Source organism: Oculina patagonica, chromosome 2 (assembly GCF_052425735.1).
Source record: "Oculina patagonica isolate OP01 chromosome 2, crgOcupat, whole genome shotgun sequence".
Classification (NCBI taxonomy): domain Eukaryota; kingdom Metazoa; phylum Cnidaria; class Anthozoa; order Scleractinia; family Oculinidae; genus Oculina; species Oculina patagonica.
Window position 1 is genome coordinate 10,791,390 of NC_135759.1, and position 20,201 is coordinate 10,811,590.

At 41.3% G+C, this 20,201-nt stretch overlaps 3 protein-coding genes and 1 pseudogene across 3 annotated transcripts; all 4 read left to right on the forward strand.

Annotated features, from left to right (window-relative positions):
• The first annotated feature begins 381 nt into the window (after positions 1-381).
• On the forward strand, positions 382-2,122 carry LOC144643006 (E3 ubiquitin-protein ligase TRIM71-like). Its single transcript, XM_078502124.1, has one exon. It carries the CDS (start codon positions 382-384, stop codon positions 1,816-1,818), a length of 1,437 nt encoding a protein of 478 aa, XP_078358250.1. The 3' UTR covers positions 1,819-2,122.
• Positions 2,123-6,667: 4,545 nt separating this feature from the next.
• On the forward strand, positions 6,668-8,268 carry LOC144643007 (chitinase-3-like protein 1 pseudogene; annotated as a pseudogene).
• A 2,239-nt stretch (positions 8,269-10,507) lies between these two features.
• Positions 10,508-14,996, forward strand: LOC144642149 (putative chitinase 10). The gene is made up of 2 exons (XM_078501140.1): positions 10,508-12,070; positions 13,430-14,996. Exons 1-2 carry the CDS (start codon positions 10,557-10,559, stop codon positions 14,892-14,894), a joined length of 2,979 nt encoding a protein of 992 aa, XP_078357266.1. The 5' UTR covers positions 10,508-10,556; the 3' UTR covers positions 14,895-14,996.
• Positions 14,997-16,258: 1,262 nt separating this feature from the next.
• Positions 16,259-20,163, forward strand: LOC144643010 (protein FAM136A-like). The gene is made up of 3 exons (XM_078502125.1): positions 16,259-16,349; positions 18,246-18,386; positions 19,579-20,163. The coding sequence occupies exons 1-3, from the start codon at positions 16,260-16,262 to the stop codon at positions 19,786-19,788; spliced, it is 441 nt and encodes a 146-aa protein (XP_078358251.1). The 5' UTR covers position 16,259; the 3' UTR covers positions 19,789-20,163.
• Positions 20,164-20,201: the final 38 nt, after the last annotated feature.

Sequence of the window (20,201 nt, forward strand, 5' to 3'; positions counted from 1 at the left end):
AGACGGCGGATGCTACCGAGCTGAAAACCTTCAAGAAGATGTATATTTTGGACATCTGATAACCAGTGAAGGATTAAAAATCATAGGTCTCGCAATTCTGGGTTTTTTTTATGACGTCACGTGAAAACCAAGAATAATCCCCCTCATATCCCCACTCCGAAACGTTTGCATTCTTCCGAGCCGATCTGCATCTATTGAATATAATATGTTTGCCTAGTTTAATGTTTCAAAACTCTTGAATATTGAGTAATGAATGTTTCAAAAAAAAATTTCGAGGTTTCTTTTTTTCGCGCAACCTAAGACAAAAGAAACAGCGTGAGTGTAAAGACATGTCACGCGATCACGTGACGTTATCTCGTGACATACGCGGGCGCTATAAACATGGCTACCGCTCAAGCTGACGGTGAAGAAACTTCTGCTCTTTTTCAGCGGCTGAGAAAGGAAGCCAAATGCCCTCTGTGTTCCAAAACAATTGAAGAACCAAAAGTTCTACGTTGTCAGCATTCTTTTTGTCTAAACTGTCTTAACAAAAGGACGATGGAGGCGGAAAAAGACAACAAATCGCATATCAACTGCGTAGTTTGCAACTCGTCTGTCAAGATTCCCAGTGAAGGAACATTTGAGGATCTTCCTACTTCTATTTATCTTAATAGACTGGGGGAAATCGTGTCGCTGGGAGTTGCCAAATCTGGCACACAGATCTGTTGGAACTGCAACCAGAGCAAAACTTTACTGAGTTACTGCTTTCAGTGCGAGCACTTCTTGTGTGAAATCTGTCAAGCTGAGCACAAACGTCACAGATCCACTCGAGCTCATCGCATTGTACTGATCCATGACTTAAAAGAACAGGATTTTGATGATATTATCAACAGTACCGTTATGTGTCGACAGAAAGATCACGACAAGCAACCAGTGAAGTATTTTTGCCACGACTGTAATGTTTGTATATGTAATCTGTGTGTTGATGAACTTCACAACACACACAACATCGAAGGAGTCGATCGTGCCTCTGAGCAAAGCAAATTGAACATAATGGGTACTGTACAGCAGCTTAAAACACGATTAGCTGAATGCGAAGCAGAGGTGAAAAGACGAGAAAAGGGTGCTGCTACAGTAAAATTGGATATCTCGGAAATTCAAAAAGAACTTCACAAGAATGTAGAAGAAGCAATTCTAGAATTGAAGTTATATGAACAGGAAGCCCTGGCCAAGTTAGATAACCTTGGAAATGAACAGCAAATTGCATTTGCAGCACAGCAAGAAAAGCAGGCATCACGTTTAGCCGTGTTAACAGATTTTGTTACATATGGGGAAAAGGTACTACAAAGTAATTTGCCTCTTCCGGTTCTGCAAGAACACATTACCTTTGCAGAGCAGTATCAGCAAGCTATAACAGATGTTAAAGATGATGACAGTTTTAAACCACCTGAAATTAACTTTGTTCCAAATGAGGATTTTGCTGAAATAATTAAGAAATTTGGCTTGGGTGAAATTGTAGTTCGTTCCACCGACCCTTCAAAATCTTTCCTTGATGACGATTTCTTAACAGAAGCCAAGGTTGGTAATGAGATTTGCTTTACAATCGTCACAAGAGATCAGAAGGGAGAAGGATTTTACTGTGCAGATAATAAAGTTATAGTCAGTGTTTACAGTCCTACAGGGAAGCAGTTACAAAGAGAGATTGAAGACAGTAAGGATGGGAGATACAAAGTGACCTATACACCACAAATTTGTGGCCAACACATTATAGTAGTTGGAATCAATGGTGAACCATTAGCTGGCAGTCCTTGGACAGTAGAAGTTACTTCATCTAAGTAACTCCTTGAGTCATCTTAGTCTTTGAAATTCAAAATGACACGTGAATATGAAGCCCTGGATTTCTAAGGTAAAAAGAAATAACATTTGTTTATCCTCGGTAACTGATTTAGTACAAGTGCTAATGGGGCTGAGCATTCAAACTTTAGAAACAAATATTTCAAATTAAATATAACAAGTTTAAAAACCCCAACTGGCAGGAGGCAAACCAGTTGGCTATTTACAAGTATGGCCAAGGAGTTGAACTCATGTCCAGGGACCACAAAGCATTTTTCCATTTTTGGGGGGGGGTTTTTTGTTTTGTTTTTGGGGGTTTTAGACTTTTTTTTTTGGGGTCTACCGTGAAACAACTCCTGGTAGTGGTCAGAATGGGACTTGAACCTAGGACCTCTGGAATTTCAAGTCCAGCACCCTAACCACTCGGCCACGCTGCCTCCTCAGCATGAATAAGAATAAGTCAGAGTCATCTAGACTTGAGAGATAAGAGCTGCATGAGGTTTTTCCTCAACTCTCAGCTAACATACCATAATGATTCAATTTTTTAGTGTCTTCCAGTCCAAAAGCATCCCCTTTCTAATAAGCACCGGCCCCTCCCTATGGGATTTTTTTTTTTTAATGAGCTATAATCCTTGGGGGGAAGGGGGCGAAAAATTAACAGTGAGGTTTAACACAAGGAGTTTGTCACTGAGCACTATTCCTTTAAGTGTCCCAGGGACTTTTGCCTAGGAAGCTCCTCTACACCAGTAAGCGCCCCTTTTACATAATAGCCACTATTCCCATATGTGCACGCTTTTCTGTTTAAATACATACAGCCACATCCTTGAGATAATCCATGGTATTTCTTCCTTCTGAACTGCTCTAATATCACTGCATTATGAAAGAACTGGGCTTCTAAATGTCTAAACCCACTTATATTTTACACCGTTCAGATCTTTTTGTGTTAAAAAGAAGTACATGCTCAGTCCCTTGAGCTCCAAAAATAAGATTAGCACTCTGGCTGTTAAAATTATTGAATTTTTATGATAAGACATTGACTTGGGAGACAGTTATTAAGAACAGTCCAAGCAGGTTCAAACTCAACAAGAGTGTACAAAAACAATTATTTTTTTTAATGGCAGCATCTACAATAGTGCATATCCATAGGTGTTACTGAGGTTCTGAATAATTCAAATTTTTACTGGTATAATTTGGACTATTCCTCAGGAACCTGTAATTTATTATGTAGCCAACAGCAAACCGAAATAAATCATAGTTTGGGATGCTAGTCCATCGCAGGGTTATCCCCCGGCGTTGTATTTCGCCTGTACCCGTTTATACACCTGGGTGAAGAGAGGCAAATCAAGAGAAAAGTGCCCAAGAACACAAGTGCCCAGGCCAGGGCTCGAACCTGAATCATTCAATCCTGAGTCTGGTGCACTACCCATTAGGCACCAGGCTTCCCACTTGTTATGCATATTTTACCATGTGATAAATGGAGGCAACACTTCTTTGTAAAAAATTATACAATTTTGAGATTCTAAAATAGGAAGGGATTGGGTAGGCCTGTGCCCCTCCACTTTTTGTTTGAACAAGTTAATAGATTTTCCAAATTTTTTGACTGCAACCAATCGCTTTCTTGCCCTAAAATCCATGAGATTAATGTAGAAATAGGTATTGCAAAATTCAAGTGGCAAAGCTGTGAGCTGTGTGGGCGTCAGTACCAGTGCTTGTACTGGCACCCATGCAAGTCATGGCTGAGTGGAGAGGGGCACTGTGTCTTGTCCAAGAAAACAACACAGTTACCCTGCCTAGGGCTCTTACACGGACCTCTTGATCTGGAGTCCAGCACACTTACCACTTGGCTACCCCCCGTCCCTCATATTACAGGGACAATCCATAAAGTTCATCATTAGTTACCTTAAAAAAGGGCATCATGAAAACTCCAAAACATTGGATTTTTATCTCCATCTTTGCTTGTATATATTCGAGCTTTAAATGTAGGTATGTAGATGATCAAAAATTGTTTTGCTTAAATTAACAGAATGGTATTGCTTACCGGTAGTTTTTAACAGCATTTAACAATAAAAAATAATTAAAATTATTATTGTCCTTATTTGGCATTTATGATTCTTTTATAAAGAATATGAAACCTGGTCTATGAGACAGCATTCCAGTTCTGTAATCCAGTTGAATGGTCCACTCCTTCAAGCTTAAAATAGCATTTCTGAGGTTCTGAAAATTAAAATTTTCCCGGGGGAGCATGCCCCCCGACCCCTCTAATTTGCCATGTACGGAGAGAACAGCATCAGCTCAATCCTATCAACTATTTGGTTGCAAACACACCTGACCCACACTAACAATCGCGTCCCATCAGTAAAAAGTTAATCAAAAGCACAAACAGTATTATTATTTTCACTTTAAACTGCAATTTTGTCTGATATTCTAAAGTTTAGCTGTGATAAGTTTTAGCTGTCATCTTTTTTGTTGACATTTTTAGTCCTTGGATCCCTTGAGCGATTGTTTATGTGTGATGAGATTATAAAAACATTATTAAACACGAGTTGCAATTTGGTTGTTGATGATGACCTTCAAACTATCGAGAGAGTAAAAGAAACTATGAAACAGAAAACAGGCCTTTCAATTTTCACAACACTTCGCTTTTTTCTCGTGTCATAGGAAAAAGTCGAAGAAGCAAGAAAGATCTACAAAGGTATACAGATCTACAAAGAATTACCTTTTAAAATAATTTTATTTTAAAAAATAGGTTGTTTCCAACTTTCCAAAAAATCTGTCCAGAACTAAGCCACGCAGAAAACATGTCTTTAGACAGAGCTATTTTATAAAAGGTTAATAAAAACAAATTGGAAAGCAATAGTTAAGTAACACAAAGAAGCAAAAAAATTTACAGTTCTGTGACGGGCTTCCTCATCCGTAGTTAACATGATTAAAACTGCTGACTCCCTACAATGACAAATCTACCCCAATTTTAAAGGCCAAAGTGGTTTTAACTACTCATTCAAAAACTAAAAAACAATAAAAAAAAATAGAGAGAGTAGAGGTTAAGCCGTTCTCAAAGATTCCCTTTCACAGATGCGAAATGACAGCAACACCTGTGAACAAAAGTCTACAAAACCACTAAACGTGTCAGGGCAACTCGATAAAAAAAAAACCTTTGGTTGTCAAAAGTCGTTTACTTTTATTTCGCATTTCTGTAGTTGGCAAATTACATATTTGAACACCTTATCCTACAGTGTATGGTAAACATGCCAGAAAAAAGTAAATAAAACTAAGCCTTTGTTGACAGTACATGTAGTCGTTTACTTGTATGTCACACATCTGTAGAACGCATATGGCATGTTTAAATACCTCCTGACACAGTCTATGATAAACATGCCAGGGAACTCAATGAAAAAACCTCTAGTCGACAATAGTCGTCTACCTGTGTTTCCCGGGGAGTTTACACGTCTGTCCAGCACCACTGAGCACTAGTGTTTGACAAACAGGTGAAACCCTGACTCACACCTGTAACAAAATACGAACACTACAGCAGACAGTGCATTGATTCAGGAGAAAAAATACACCACCTTTAAAACTGCTTTTAATAGCTAAACCATTCGTCAGTATTGTAGACAAATATATCTAAGAATAATCGACTATTTACAATACTAATCGTTAAAAACGCACAATGAAGCAAACTGGCGACAAGCATAGGCGTACGAGGCGGGGGGGCGAGGGGGGCTGCAGCCCCCCCAGTGCCAAAATTTTTCGGGCAAAATGCATAGAATTCGGGCAATAAGTCTAGAGAAAAAAATAGAAAATAAGCCAAAAAGTCGAGTCAATATTACGTTCAAAACGAATTTCATCAACAGGAAAAGTATTGGAAATATACCGAACTTTGTGATTCAAAAGTCCAAATTTCTCATTCATCTGCTTTCGTTTCCTCTCGCAAATTGCTATAATCATGTTCGATTTTTCTCGCAAATTCTGCGTGACCCCCTAGTTAGATTCAGTTGCAATAAGCTTTTCCATAGCTTGAGCATTTGCACACGGTGGATTTAGTGCAAGACCTTGAAACAAAGCTGTTATAAATGTGATGAAGCTAATGCTTTCGACTCAGATGTTTAGTTCTCAAGGCTAGCTTAAAACTTTGAACGAAATTATTTAAAACCAATCATCCCTGAATGTTTTACACGATTTTCTATTACTTTCAAATGATGGGGAGGGGAACAATGTAAATTGGCTCCCTAAAATTAATTTAATTTCTGCTGAACTAAAATGAATAAATAAAATATTTCCGAAAAAGGATTCAGTGTATTGACACCTTCGGACGACGCCACGGAATTAATAAAAGAACTTAAAGCAAGCAGGCGAAGTTTGTACACAACTATTTCAATGCACGTTTTATTTTCTATTTTATAAGCCTCTTTTTCGGCTTTCAACCCATGCCATTTTTTTCGGGCAAAAAGGTCTCCGCCCCCCCAAGACCGAAGGTGCCCGTACGCCTATGGCGACAAGCGTGAACTACGAATAGTCCCTTATTTTTTAAGGGTTCAAAACGATGTCGAGTGGGGGCACACGACTGTGCGCGAAAATCGCCTCGCACAAGGAGACGCTCGCTAGGGTGCCCCGCCCACCCAACTAACCTGAAAAAAAGGAAGAACTGCTCTTACTCCAACAAAATTGCAAAATAGCACATTTTTGACAAAAATGTCACCTATCAAACCAGTAGCACAAGTGTAAGGTGCACCTGACATCTTCGAACAACTGAGCCTATTTTTTGACAGGAGGACATCAACCACATGTCGCGCCTTGGACATCACGTGTCATATGACGATTGACTGACTACACACGGTTTTAGCTATAAAGATCACTTGTTAAGTGCTTTATATAGTTTGCTGCAAAGGCGTGAGAATGAAATCCATACTGTTTCTTCTGTTCCTTGGCTGTGTGTTGTATTTGCAGCCAGTGGCTTCAGAGTATGTCCGTGGATGTTACTACACCAACTGGTCCCAGTATCGACCCAAAGGAGGAACGTTCTGGCCTGAAGATATCGATCCCTTCCTCTGCACCCATATACTGTTCTCCTTTGCGAAAGTCAGCCGAACGACTCACACATTGGAGATCTACGAAGACAACGACCACGACTTGTATAACAGAATCAACGCACTAAAGAAAGTCAACCCAAAGCTTAAAACCCAGATTGCTGTTGGTGGATGGGCCCATGAAGAAAAGGACAGCCCGTTCTCCAAGATGGTGGCGACGAAAGAGAAACGTGCGATCTTCATCAAGTCAACCATTGACACCTTGAGGAAGTTTGGATTCGATGGTTTGGATCTTGACTGGGAGTACCCTGGAACGCGTGGTGGCTCTCCAAAAAGTGACAAAGGACGGTTCACTCTCCTCTGCAATGAACTGAGAGATGCATATGAGGCCGAAGCCAAGGCTTCTGGAAAGGAACGCTTGCTGTTAACGGCAGCAGTTGCAGCTGGACTTTGGACTATCAAGGACGCCTACGACATTGCCGCCATTGCCAAACCCCTGGACTGGATCAACTTGATGACATATGACCTTCACGGTACGTGGGAATACAAGACCGGACATCACACTGCTATGGGACCAGAAGGCGACAAGCTCACGCTTCCATTCGCTGTCTGGTACTGGATGAACAACAGAGACACCTGGGAGAAGCCGGGCATCAGGGAAGGAATGCCAGCCAATAAGATCGTCCTCGGCCTGGGCACATACGGTCGCTCGTTTGGTTTAGCAAGCCCAGCGACGAATGGTCTTGACGCAGCACGTGATTACCAATACACTCCCAAAGGAAAGTACACAGGCGCTGAGGGCTTTCTGGCGTATTATGAGATCTGCAAGAGGGGTCTGACGGTTGTGGAAAAGAACAAAGCCATGGCTCCATACGGTTACAAGGACAAAGATTGGGTAGGATTCGACAACCCAAAGAGTTTAATTTACAAGATCGATAACGTAGTCAAGAAGAATTCCCTCCGTGGTGTCATGTTCTGGGCCATTGACTTGGACGACTTCTCTGGACAGCACTGCGGACAAGGCAAGTACCCGCTAATGAATGCCGTAAAGGACTACCTCACAACAGGAGTGCAGCCAACATTCACCCCAGGGACCCAGCCCCCGGTTACAGACGGCCCAGTTACTACTACTGCTAAGCCAGTTGTGACTACTGCTAAGCCGGTGGTGACGACCACGGCTCCTCCAAATCCGACGACCGGCGGTGGAGGTGGTGGATCTGGGGGCTGCAAAGCGACAGGTGCGTGGACAGGGAATGCCAACATGGATGCATGGTGCGTTAGTAATTGTGCGCTTGGCAACTGCCCTGCTGACATATGCGTCTGTTAGGGGATTCAATGTGCCTGACTATGTCAAGTTTAATGTCTGGTGTTTTACAGCTGTAGAGAAGTGAAATACTCAGTCATAATAAAATGAAAGTGTTAAGGCAATAAAGCGTTGTTTAAACTCTTTTAGGGCGCTTTGCATTTGTAAGAACTGGCCGGCCAGACCGTTAAATTCGAGAATTGAATTCCGTTGATAGTCAGATATGTACCATCAAGCCAGTCAACATATAAATATTATACATTGTTATGGTGGATTTGTGGATAATCTCGCGAAAAGGCCCATTTCACATTTAAAACCACTAGACTGACCGGCCAGTTCTGACAAATTGAAAGCGCCCTTAATTTCTCTTCTGTTCTTCCTGCCTATTCATCACTTACTGAAAGAAATTCCAAAGCCGTTTACCTACCCAGCATTCCATAAATACATATTTGCTGTGAAGAATTATATTTTAAAAATATGTTTAACCTCCTGTTGGTCTTTCTTTGTCATACCTGCAATGGTCCACATTTTGCCGCATTTTGAGAAGAACTCCGCAGATCACAGTTAAATCAATAGAAGCCCAAAAGATGTATTGTCCAACCGAGAACTTGAGTCATAAGTGTTAAAACTTCTTACAGTACACTCGCTTTGATCGACCCTGCACCTTTTTTAAGGATCCAACATTTCACCTACAATAGGTCTCCGGAGTTTCTCGTAGCAAAACATTTCAACTCCGCCTCCCACTCAGTGAACGACATCACGAACAGTAGCCTCAAAAAATAGCATGACGATGAAAAAATTAAAAAAATTCATGAAAGTGAGCGTGAAGCTGAGCACGTTAGACGCTTAGACCTTGCGAAAAGAGCGAAGAGTTTTTCAATTTTTTTTTTCTTATTTTTATTTTAAGTACCAGGCTTCACACGAGCGTAGTTTCACATAATTAATGTTTTCTCCCTCCGGGGCAGACTTGGTAATAAAAGCTGATGGTAGTTGTGAAAACGAGCATGCACTAAAACCTACTCAGTGGAAAAAATAAATAGCATAATCTTATTTGGCTTTTCATGATCATCTTACTTATCAAACACTACTATTAACAGTTCTGTCCCTCAAAGAGACTGGAATGTTGTCAAAATTTCTAGAGTAGTTAAAATGAGAATTATAAAAAGCTGATTTCAGGACTTAGAAAGCACTAGAATCATATTCATTTAACATTATGTGCTCGATTTTCTTCTTTTTGCAATATTTAGTTTGCTTTGGAGTAACTGATTTAGTAATATTTTGCTGTTACTTAGGAAACTGTAACGAAATCATCGTTCTGTGGAAGGCTTGCTTGATAAATTAGAACTGCTCAGTGAGCTCAGATATTTCCAAATAGGATCTATGGATCTATTGTATTATATACTGTACAAATAGGATAAACAAATCTACGCCAATTTGAAAGCCTTCACTGGTTTCAAAAACTATTAGAAGAACTGAAAACTGTTTCAAATAGGTAGTAAAATGTACACTTACTCGCGATATCATGACAGCAACACCTGTAGACAAAAATCAACAAAATGACCAAAGATGTCAGGAAAACTCAATAAAAAAACTTGAGTTGACAGGAGCAGTTTACACTTGTAGTATACAAATGGCATGTTTTTGAGCGTCTTATCCTACAATGTATGACAGTCATGCCAGGAGAACTGAATAAACAAGACTTTTTGACAGAAGCCCTCTTTCTACATTGCGCAAATCTGTAGCACAATTTTGACATGTTAAAAAACAAAACCAATGGTTTTTGACAAGCATGCCTGGAAATCTCAATGAAAAACGTTTGTTGACAGTAGGTGGCCGTTTTCTTGCATTTCCCTCATCTGTAGTGCACATATGACAAATGCATGACAAGTATCCCAGTCGTGTTTGGTAAACATGCCATGAAAACTCAATACAAAAGCTTTTGTTGACAGTTATCCGTAGTACGTTTATGGCATGTTTAAACACCTTGTTCTTCTGTGTTTTGCAAACAGGTGACACTCTCGCTTACACCTGTAACAAAATACACAGTGCATAGTGCATCGGATCAAGGACGAAACTACATCACTGTTAAACAGTTAAACGATTTCTCAATAAAGTAGAAAACAATCAAATTCAGTCAAGATGCTACACTTGCGCGAAAGAAAGTAGCACAGTAATATTTGACCTAACTGTCGCGTATCAAACCAGTATTTCACAGACGTGAAATGTGGACACGGCATGCTTGAACAACTGAGCCTACTTTTTGACAGAAGAACAACAACCACGTCTCACGCCTTAGATAACATAGAAACATCACGAGTCATGTGACAACAGTTGACTACACGCGCGGTTTTAGCAATAAAGATCACCACAGTTGAAGTGCCTGTTTTAGTTTGCAGTGAGGACATAGCGGCGCAACTATGAAATCCATACTGCTTCTTGTCTTCCTTGGCTGTGTGCTGTATTTGCAGCCAGTGGCTTCAGAGTATGTCCGTGGATGTTACTACACCAACTGGTCCCAGTATCGACCCAAAGGAGGAACGTTCTGGCCTGAAGACATCGATCCTTTCCTCTGCACGCATATACTGTTCTCCTTTGCAAAAGTCAGCCGAACGACTCACACATTGGAGATCTACGAAGACAACGACCACGAGTTGTATACAAGAATCAATGCGCTAAAGAAAGTCAACCCAAAGCTCAAAACTCAGATTGCTGTTGGTGGATGGACCCATGAAGAAAAGGACAGCCCGTTCTCCAAGATGGTAGCGACGAAAGAGAAACGTGCGATCTTCATCAAGTCAACCATTGACATCCTGAGAAAATTTGGTTTCGATGGTTTGGATCTTGACTGGGAGTACCCAGGCATGCGTGGTGGCTCTCCAAAAAGTGACAAAGGACGGTTCACTCTTCTCTGCCAGGAACTGAGAGCTGCATATGAGGCCGAAGCAAAGGCTTCTGGAAAGGAGCGTTTGCTGTTAACTGCAGCAGTCGCAGCTGGACTTTGGACTATCAAAGGGGCCTACGACATTGCCGCCATTGCCAAACCCCTTGACTGGATTAACTTGATGACATATGATCTTCACGGTACGTGGGAATACAAGACCGGACATCACACTGCTATGGGACCGGAAGGCGACAAGCTCACCCTTCCCTTCGCTGTCTGGTACTGGATGAACAACAGAGACACCTGGGAGAAGCCAGGCATCAGGGAAGGAATGCCAGCCAATAAGATCGTCCTCGGCCTGGGCACATACGGTCGCGCGTTTGGTTTAGCAAGCCCAGCGACGAATGGTCTTGACGCAGCACGTGATTACCAATACACTCCCAAAGGAAAGTACACAGGCGCTGAGGGCTTTCTGGCGTATTATGAGATCTGCAATAGGGGTCTGACGGTTGTAGAAAAGAACAAAGCCATGGCTCCATACGGTTACAAGGATAAAGATTGGGTAGGATTCGACAACCCAAAGAGTTTAATATACAAGATCGATAACGTTGTGAAGAAGAATTCCCTCCGTGGTGTCATGTTTTGGGCCATTGACTTGGACGACTTCTCCGGACAGCATTGTGGACAAGGCAAGTACCCGCTGATGAACGCCGTAAAGAAGTACCTCACATCTGGAGTGCAGCCCCCTCCGCCTCCGGTGAGCACTCCACCGCCTCCAGTGACCACACAAGCTCCACCACCTCCTGTGACCACACAAGCTCCACCGCCTCCTGTGACCACACAAGCCCCTCCACCTCCCCCCGTTACTACACAACCACCACCTCCACCTGTCACTACTCAAGCTCCACCAGTTCCTCCGACCACAGGGGGAGGCACGGGAGGAAACTGCGTTGCTACTGGCGCTTGGACCGGCAATGCTGGGATGGATGCCTGGTGTGTGTCGAATTGCGCCCTTGGTAATTGCCCGGCAACACATTGCAAGTGCACCTAGCTAGAGACACAGCAGATTGTGCTTACATTTCAAGCTAAAAGTGTATTTCATTCTATTAATTGACCAATAAATGTGATTATCATCACAAAAGAGTTTGATATTCTTGACAAACAGGGCTTTGTTTCTTTGGTAGCGTGGGGAGCGAGCAAATATTAAACCTATAATCTAATAAAGTATTTGGCACATTGAATTTTATTTCTCAGCTAAAAAACGATTATTGGAGACTCTATATATATTCCCTGGGCCATCACACTTGTCTATGATATCATTGCTAAAATGGGACTCCCCAGGCGGATTCTACCATAACATATGTATGAAGACTATGGATTTCTGTATTTTTGTCCAAACTTTACTCCCATAAAGTTTATGCTCATAAGACAAGGTACTTTTAACTATCAATTCTTTGGGAATGTTGGCTACCTCTCAGTATGCCGTATTGGTGTCAATTTGTTGTTTTAAGCATAAGTAATCGACTGCCATTGCAAATGACACATCGCAGTTGCCATAAATTCGCGCCATTTTTGTATATGCCCTCTTCTAGTAACCATCCAAAAACTATCAGCCAATCAAAATACCGGAAACTTTGTGTTATTTTCGTTATTTATACACGAGTCCCTTGTTAAGCAACTATTAAAACAATATATATTTTTTACAATTTCTGAAATGTCCAACCTGCACCCAATCATTCTCTTGAAAAGCGGTACTTCTAAAATAAGTCCTTTTAGCACTGCAAATTGGTTTTCTAATATGGTCCAGGGCTATTAAAGGTTGCTTTTTATCAGCCTCCATAGAAACGATACATTTCTGACATCATGCAAAAGCGAACTAAAGAAAAAACTCGACGTTTCGGTGTCTTCTTAACGCCATTGCCAATATAACTTCTATATAAAATAATTTCGAGACTTCAAAATAGCGTCCTCAAAATTTTTATAATATGGCCGAATGCGATATCACAAAAATACTTTGAGACTGAATAAACGTTTAGGCTAACAGAACATGAAAGAACTGCTTTTCAACGGTCTACCAAATTATTAGTGGGATAAAGAATGAAGCAAAAGCAAACCCTCCTGTATTTCATATGCTCAATTGCACCTTTTCTGCAAACTGTCACTTCCATATCTAGAAGCGCATTTTTGTAAAACATCTTTGTTTTATTTACGTAGCCAACTGACATTAGACGGCGAAACGTCAACCATTATTTCAAACTATTACACGAGTTTTTTCAGCTGTTTTACAGGTGAACCAAGGCAGCCAGCAGATCCAACATGCATCTAGACATTTGACAACCTTATCACTCTTGTTGTCGACATATGTAAACATCCCTTATCTTTAAAAAATAGGTTGTGGCTTTGACTGAATCACAGACCCGTCTACCTTAGCCGAGTCAAAATGAATCGTGTTTTACTCCTTCTGTTCCTTGGCTGTGTGCTGTATTTCCAGTCGGCGACTTCTGAGTATGTCAGAGTGTGCTATTACACCAACTGGTCCCAGTATCGACCCAAAGGAGCAACGTTCTGGCCTGAAGACATCGATCCTTTCCTCTGTACTCATGTGATTCACTCATTTGCCAAAGTCAGCCGCACCACACATAAAATGGAAAAATATGAAGAAAACGATCATGACCTTTACAATAGAATCAACGCGCTAAAGAAAGTCAACCCAAAACTCAAAACCCAGATTGCTGTTGGTGGTTGGACCCATGAAGAAAAGGACAGCCCGTTCTCCAAGATGGTGGCGACGAAAGAGAAACGTGCCATCTTCATAAAGTCGGCCATTGACACTTTGAGGCAGTTTGGATTCGATGGTTTGGATCTAGACTGGGAGTACCCAGGCATGCGTGGTGGATCTCCAAAAAGTGACAAAGGACGGTTCACTCTTCTCTGCAATGAACTGAGAGAGGCATTTGAGGCCGAAGCCAAGGCTTCTGGGAAGGAACGCTTGCTGTTAACCGCAGCAGTGGCAGCTGGACTTTGGACTATCAAAGGAGCGTACGACATCGAGGGGATCTCCAAGCCACTGGACTGGATCAATGTCATGACGTACGACCTTCACGGTACGTGGGAATCAAAAACCGGTCACCACACCGCTATGGGACCTGAAGGTGACAAGCTCACGCTTCCATTTGCAATCTGGTACTGGATGAACAACAGAGACACCTGGGAGAAGCCGGGTATCAGGAATGGAATGCCAGCCAACAAGATCGTCCTCGGCTTAGGGACATACGGACGGGCATTTGGCCTTGCAAACCCAGGAAACAATGGCCTAGGAGTTGGCCGAGACTACACGTACACACCCAAGGGAAAGTACACTGGTGCTGAAGGGTTCCTGGCGTACTTTGAGATTTGCAAAATGGGTCTTACTGTGGTGGAAAACAACGCAGCCAAGGCGCCATATGGCTATAAAGGAAAGGACTGGGTAGGATATGATAATCCCAAGAGTCTGATTTACAAGATCGATAACGTAGTGAAGAAGAATTCCCTCCGTGGTGTCATGTACTGGGCCATTGACCTGGACGACTTCTCCGGAGAGCACTGCGGACAAGGCAAGTACCCACTGATGAACGCCGTTAAGGACTACCTCACAACAGGAGTGCAGCCAACATTTTCCCCAGGGACCCAACCCCCGGTGACAGACGGCCCAGTCACTAACCCCCCTAAGCCGGTGACGACCACGGCTCCTCCAAATCCGACTACCGGCGGTGGAGGTGGTGGATCCGGAGGCTGCAAGGCGACAGGCGCGTGGACAGGGAATGCCAACATGGATGCATGGTGCGTTAGTAATTGTGCGGTTGGCAACTGCCCTGCCAGCATGTGTGTCTGTTAGAGGACTACACATGCCTGACTGTATGTAGTTTAGTATTCTATGCTTCGAAATTGCAGAGAAGTGATGTATACAGTCATAATAAAACAAAAGCGTGAAGGAAAATTAAGCGTTGTTACTCTCTCTTCTGTCTTCCCGATATACCATTAAATTCCGCTAATAAGTGCCAGGCTTAATTTTGTTCAGTCTAAAGGCTCTTTGGACTTGCAGACAAATGTATGAAAAAGTTATCATGGAAAAGTATAGAAAAGTAACTTCTCATGCAGTCTTCATCCCTCAAATTTTAAAGATAAAAATCATTACTTAATATCTTATATAAGTTTAAGATTCCTAAATAATCGGGGGTGGAATAGCAATTATCGGAACTGTCTTATTCATTATTCCTTCACATTTTTCACGACTTTTACATTATTCATTTTTAGACTTTTCTTGTTATTCATTATTCCCTATTGCCTAAATTAAGTGTCCCTTCATTTTGTATGGGATGGGGGTGAAATTTGATTGACAGTGCCTGAACTACATTTGTCCTACTTCGTTATCAGATATTTTTACCCTGCTACTTTCGAATTTCTACTTTTTATATGTCCGCTCCCCCCCTCCCCCCCAAAAAAATGACAACGTATCAAGCTTTATTTCGAATATCAGACAAAATTGCAGTTTAAAGTGATAACAAAAATACTGTTGTGTATTGATGGGACGTGATTGTTCCTATATGCCGCCCCTGGGTGTACTGAAAACAATTTTATAAATTATGGACCTGCAGAAGTCTATATTAAAGCGCATTTGAATCGAAGATAAACTGTGCAGTTGTGTAGTCCTGCTTCTCACAGCTCAGAATCATTTGAAAAGCAACTGAGAAATTACATGAAAAATACGACGAGGGCCTTTAAGTTTTAAATTCTCTCACACTACACTCGCTTTAAACGACAATCTCTCTTACATCAAAACTCATAAATAAGGCTTTTTCTAATTCCCTAAATGAATCTGTAGCTCTATAAACATATCTCGTATACTTTTTCGTACATCACGGCCGATGGTTAAATTAAAGGTTGAGCTGGGGATGGGCGAGGTTGGATTTCTTTTTCGTTCATAGTTACGGTTTTGCGCGACCATTTTTTCTTCTCGCTTTTCTCCTTCTCCGGAAGGTATTAATAACGTGTGGAAGGAGAATAGAGTTAAGACAAAGTTTCAATCACAAAGGGAAAGCGCTCGTATAAATTAATAAGAGAAACGAAAAGGGCTATGGGGACGAGAATGTACCCCTCCTTGTAACCCTTCCCTACCCGACCGTGAAGATTTTCAGAGCCCCGAGACTGGGACAGCTCTTGCAACACAATAGGATCCAGTCCTCTTTCAATAATTTCCAATATGGCGGCCAGTGCGGCTCAAACACGTGTGAAAGAAGAAGTGGAAAGATCGATAGAAAAACTTGAAAGAGAACAACTTAGAGGACTTCAGGTTAGTTATTAGTCAACTACTGCATGTGGCCGGTAAAAAGTAGTGAAGAAACGAGCTCTTGTTTGCTATATGCAGCATTAACAACATTCTGTGCCCACACGAATATCGTTCCTGGCTTTTATGCTGTTTATGGCAAAGAAATTTGATTGCTGCGTTGACTTGAGTGGGAGCAACTAAAAATGGCAACTATAATAATGATTTAAGTAAAGGACAGAGGAGGCTCTCTAATATCAAATTTGTTGGACCCAATTGAAATAGCATGTTAATGCACAGGGTCCCCAAGTTCATTATATTGGGTATAAGCGTTGCCATTGGACATCTATGCCAACTCTCCCGGATTATCCGGGAGTCTCCCGAATACAGGCCAAATCTCCCGGTCTCCCGTTCTCCCGTCGTCAAATCTCCCGGATACGAAGGAAAGTTCTTAAAAATGCATATTTTGGCCAAATCTGGGAGAAATTTCTAAAATATTTGACGCATTTTTGTGGATGACTCAGTGAAGCTCTATTTTTTGTGCCATTTTGGAGGTTGAGAAGAGGTATTTTCTCGCAAAATTGGTGGTCTCCCGGATCACGATTTTTTTAGGTTGGCATCTCTGAGAGGATCACAACTATCTAAAGTTTTTTAAAGTACGTTTACAAGTGGTATGCGTGTTACTATTTTGTTCATTAATAATGTGAGAACCCAATCAGGCATTGCATGGAGTTCAGTCAATAAAATGAAAGAAAAATATATACTACTCACCTTCTCTGTTCTCTGTTGTGCTTTTGAAGCATTCAATGTATTAGTTGGATTTTGTTACCTTCATAAGATGAAGTCACTTTGAAAAATAGGACAGGTAATCCCTTATTATCCTGGAGGGGTTCTCGACATGATGTGGCTAAGTTTTTGTAAATTTGGGCATATGAGCCTATCCTGTTTAAGACAGAAAGGGGTGAAATTTTTACCCTGTTCAAGACAAAAAAGCCTGAAAACCATCCCCTGTCAGGCCGCAAGTCCCCATTAAGCCCTTATAAGGGAGTTCCCCACTCCCAGGCTTATTATCTGGCCAAAAACAGGAATGCATTGCTGGACAGGGTGCGATTTTAGGGTCTTTCATCTTGATGTTCAATGTTTATTATATGGCTATAGCTTGTAATATAACACACTGCAATATTGACTTGTAGTTGAGGCAAGATTTTTTCATAATGCCCATGGTGTTAATGCCAGACTGGCAGGCAACAGCGTTTCAATAAGACCCTGATAATAAACCTTGTATTAACTGTCTCTAGTTTGTAGGATAATGAATTTCTTTTTTGAGATAACAGAGCCGGCTTTGTGGAGTCGCATTTAAATTATAACACTTGCGTAAATCATTCTCGTGTGGTGAAATTGGGATGCCTGTGGTGGGTGCAAGCAGAAGGGATGACATGTGAACTTTGCATCAAAACACTACTCCAGAATATTTAGTTGCAAAAATAAATTTTATTGATACGAAACAGTAAAAAAGCCAGTGTTAATATGAAAGTAACGATTTATTCACAAGAAACAAGAATGTGACAGTGTCACTGTATTTGCAAGCATTTTTGATTGAATAATTAGGATAAAAACTCTTGGATTGCTTCAGCAAGTATTTGCCAAAACTACATTTGCTTCCTAGCCCAACCGATTTTCCACTGTGCTGGGGGCCTGGGGTGGCTTTAGCCCCCCAATATTTACGAAAAAATAAAGACTTACTAAGGGAAGAGTTCCTTAAGCCCCCTACTTCAAGTCACTAGTCGGCCTCCCATCCTCCCCCCCCCCCCCAATTGGAAAAATACTTCGCAGTCCCTGGCAAAGTGATCTCTGGTTTTGGATCTCCTTTTAAAACTCAAACCAGTTTTCATACTTAACTATTCTTTCATTTCTTTTCAACAGGCCAAATCTCACTTGTGCGCTGCCAAATGTTGTGAGAATTTAAATGCCAGTAAAGAAGAAGTTCAACAGTGCATGAACAAGTGTTTTGTACCAATTCAGCAAATTCAAGAGTATCTTGGTAAAGAACTAACTGGATTTCAGGTAATATTTTCACTTCTCTTGAAGTAGAAGAATTAGAGAATGGGATTGCATAATGTTAGGAAGGGCCTAAAGGGGTAAAATGGGAACTGGGGTTTGCCTATTTTTTCACTGGGGAAATGGGATTTTGGAAATGGGATTTATACCCCCCTCCCTCTCCCTCCTGCCATCTGTGGTGGCCTAATGGTTGTGCCCGCAGAATGAGCAGTTCAGGTTCTAGCACTGGCCTGGCACTGCATTGTGTCCTTAGGCAAAACACTTTACTCTCATAGTGCCTTTCTCCACCAAGGTGTATGAGTGGGTACCGGCAAGTTTACTGCAGGGGTTGGGGAGTGGGGTTACCCTGAAATGGACTAGCATCCCATCCAGGGGGCGTAGAAATACTCCTAGCCACTTAATGCTACAGAAACTGGGGATAAGCTCCGGCTGATGAGCCACTTGGCTTGACAGCAGGCTTTACCTTACCCCTCTCCCCCCCCCCCCATCATGATTTTTTTTTTTTTTTTTTTTTCCCTTAGTTAATACACCAAGGGAAGTAAAAAAACTGTTGCAGATACCCCATTCCAGACCATTTTACCATCAAACTGTGTTTCATTTGGTAATATTTTAGGGTTCTTTTACTGCTTAGAGATAGGCAAAATCTTCATCAACTGAAGTTAGTCTTTCTCATCTTGCAACATACTTTTTTTGGTAATGTCAGCCTATGACCAACTGGTCCACAAATGCATAACAAAAACCTATATGCCCAGGGGGGTACTCCGACTTGTAAATGACGAGGATGATCGAATGGAGGCAAAACTCAGGACTCAAAAAAATCCCTAAGTCTTTTGACAATACCAAAAAAATCCCTGGACCAAAAATAACCTCCCAAAAAATCCCTTGTCAAATTACCCCTAAATTGCCAGGAGGGGCAATAATATAACACAAAGAACGCTCGTTTTGTTTAAATACACCATAAATACGCCAAGGCCGCGCCAAGGCACTTTAGTTCGTCTTTAATACCCAAAAAAATCCCCTATCTAAATCAAGTCACCCCAAAAAATACTTGCCAAATTTTCCAACCCAAAAAAATCCCGGAATCGGAATTTCAAACCCAAAAAAATCCTTCGATCATTCCCGTCACTTAAAATCCCGAGTACCCCCCTGGGCCTATATGGGACCAACAAAAGAACTGAAATTGTTTGTTTGTGTTTAGGACCGACTTGGTCGCTGTGCTCAACAATGCCAAGACAAGATTCAAGACAATGTCGACCCAAATACAACTCAGTCAGAGCTCACAAAGTATCAAGGCCAACTGGACTCGTGTGTTGATCAGTGCTGTAAAACACATTTGGAACTTGTTCCTAAAATGTTTGAGAGGATGAGGAAAGTATTGTCACAAGTACAGGAACCAAGCCCAAGATAGCCTTGCAATGATAGTTAGGACAAATGTAATTTTATTAATACTTAATACGCGAACACTGATTTTGACGCTATTTATAAATACTTCATCAACTTTAACAAGGTCTCAAGAATGAACAAGCAGATAACCTGATCATCCCATAAGAACCACCATTAATTAAAAGCTAATTTCTTCCCAAGAAAGCTTTTACAAATTGTTAGCAAAAGAGCAAAGAGTATTCGGCTGATGCTGAACATGGGATAATTTTAAAGGGTTGGAAAAGACTTCAGAACAATATTGAGCTAATATTGATGACAAAAGACTTGCTGTGGTGATGTGTTATTTATATCAACTCTCTTGTTATGGTCAATAAAATTGTTTTTTACAAAAGAAAGTAAATTTGTTTGGCTACTTTTCATTTGATGAGTTTTTGTGGC

What these genes read in the sequence shown, in the direction of transcription:
- LOC144642149 (XM_078501140.1), top strand. Translation starts at nt 10,557, where the DNA reads ATGAAATCCATACTGCTTCTTGTCTTCCTTGGCTGTGTGCTGTATTTG. An exon ending in ACACATTGCAAGTGCACCTA is followed by an intron (nt 12,071 to 13,429) that starts GCTAGAGACACA and finishes GCTTTGACTGAA; the next exon opens with TCACAGACCCGTCTACCTTA.
- LOC144643006 (XM_078502124.1), top strand. Translation starts at nt 382, where the DNA reads ATGGCTACCGCTCAAGCTGACGGTGAAGAAACTTCTGCTCTTTTTCAG.
- LOC144643010 (XM_078502125.1), top strand. Translation starts at nt 16,260, where the DNA reads ATGGCGGCCAGTGCGGCTCAAACACGTGTGAAAGAAGAAGTGGAAAGA. An exon ending in AACAACTTAGAGGACTTCAG is followed by an intron (nt 16,350 to 18,245) that starts GTTAGTTATTAG and finishes TCTTTTCAACAG; the next exon opens with GCCAAATCTCACTTGTGCGC. An exon ending in AAGAACTAACTGGATTTCAG is followed by an intron (nt 18,387 to 19,578) that starts GTAATATTTTCA and finishes GTTTGTGTTTAG; the next exon opens with GACCGACTTGGTCGCTGTGC.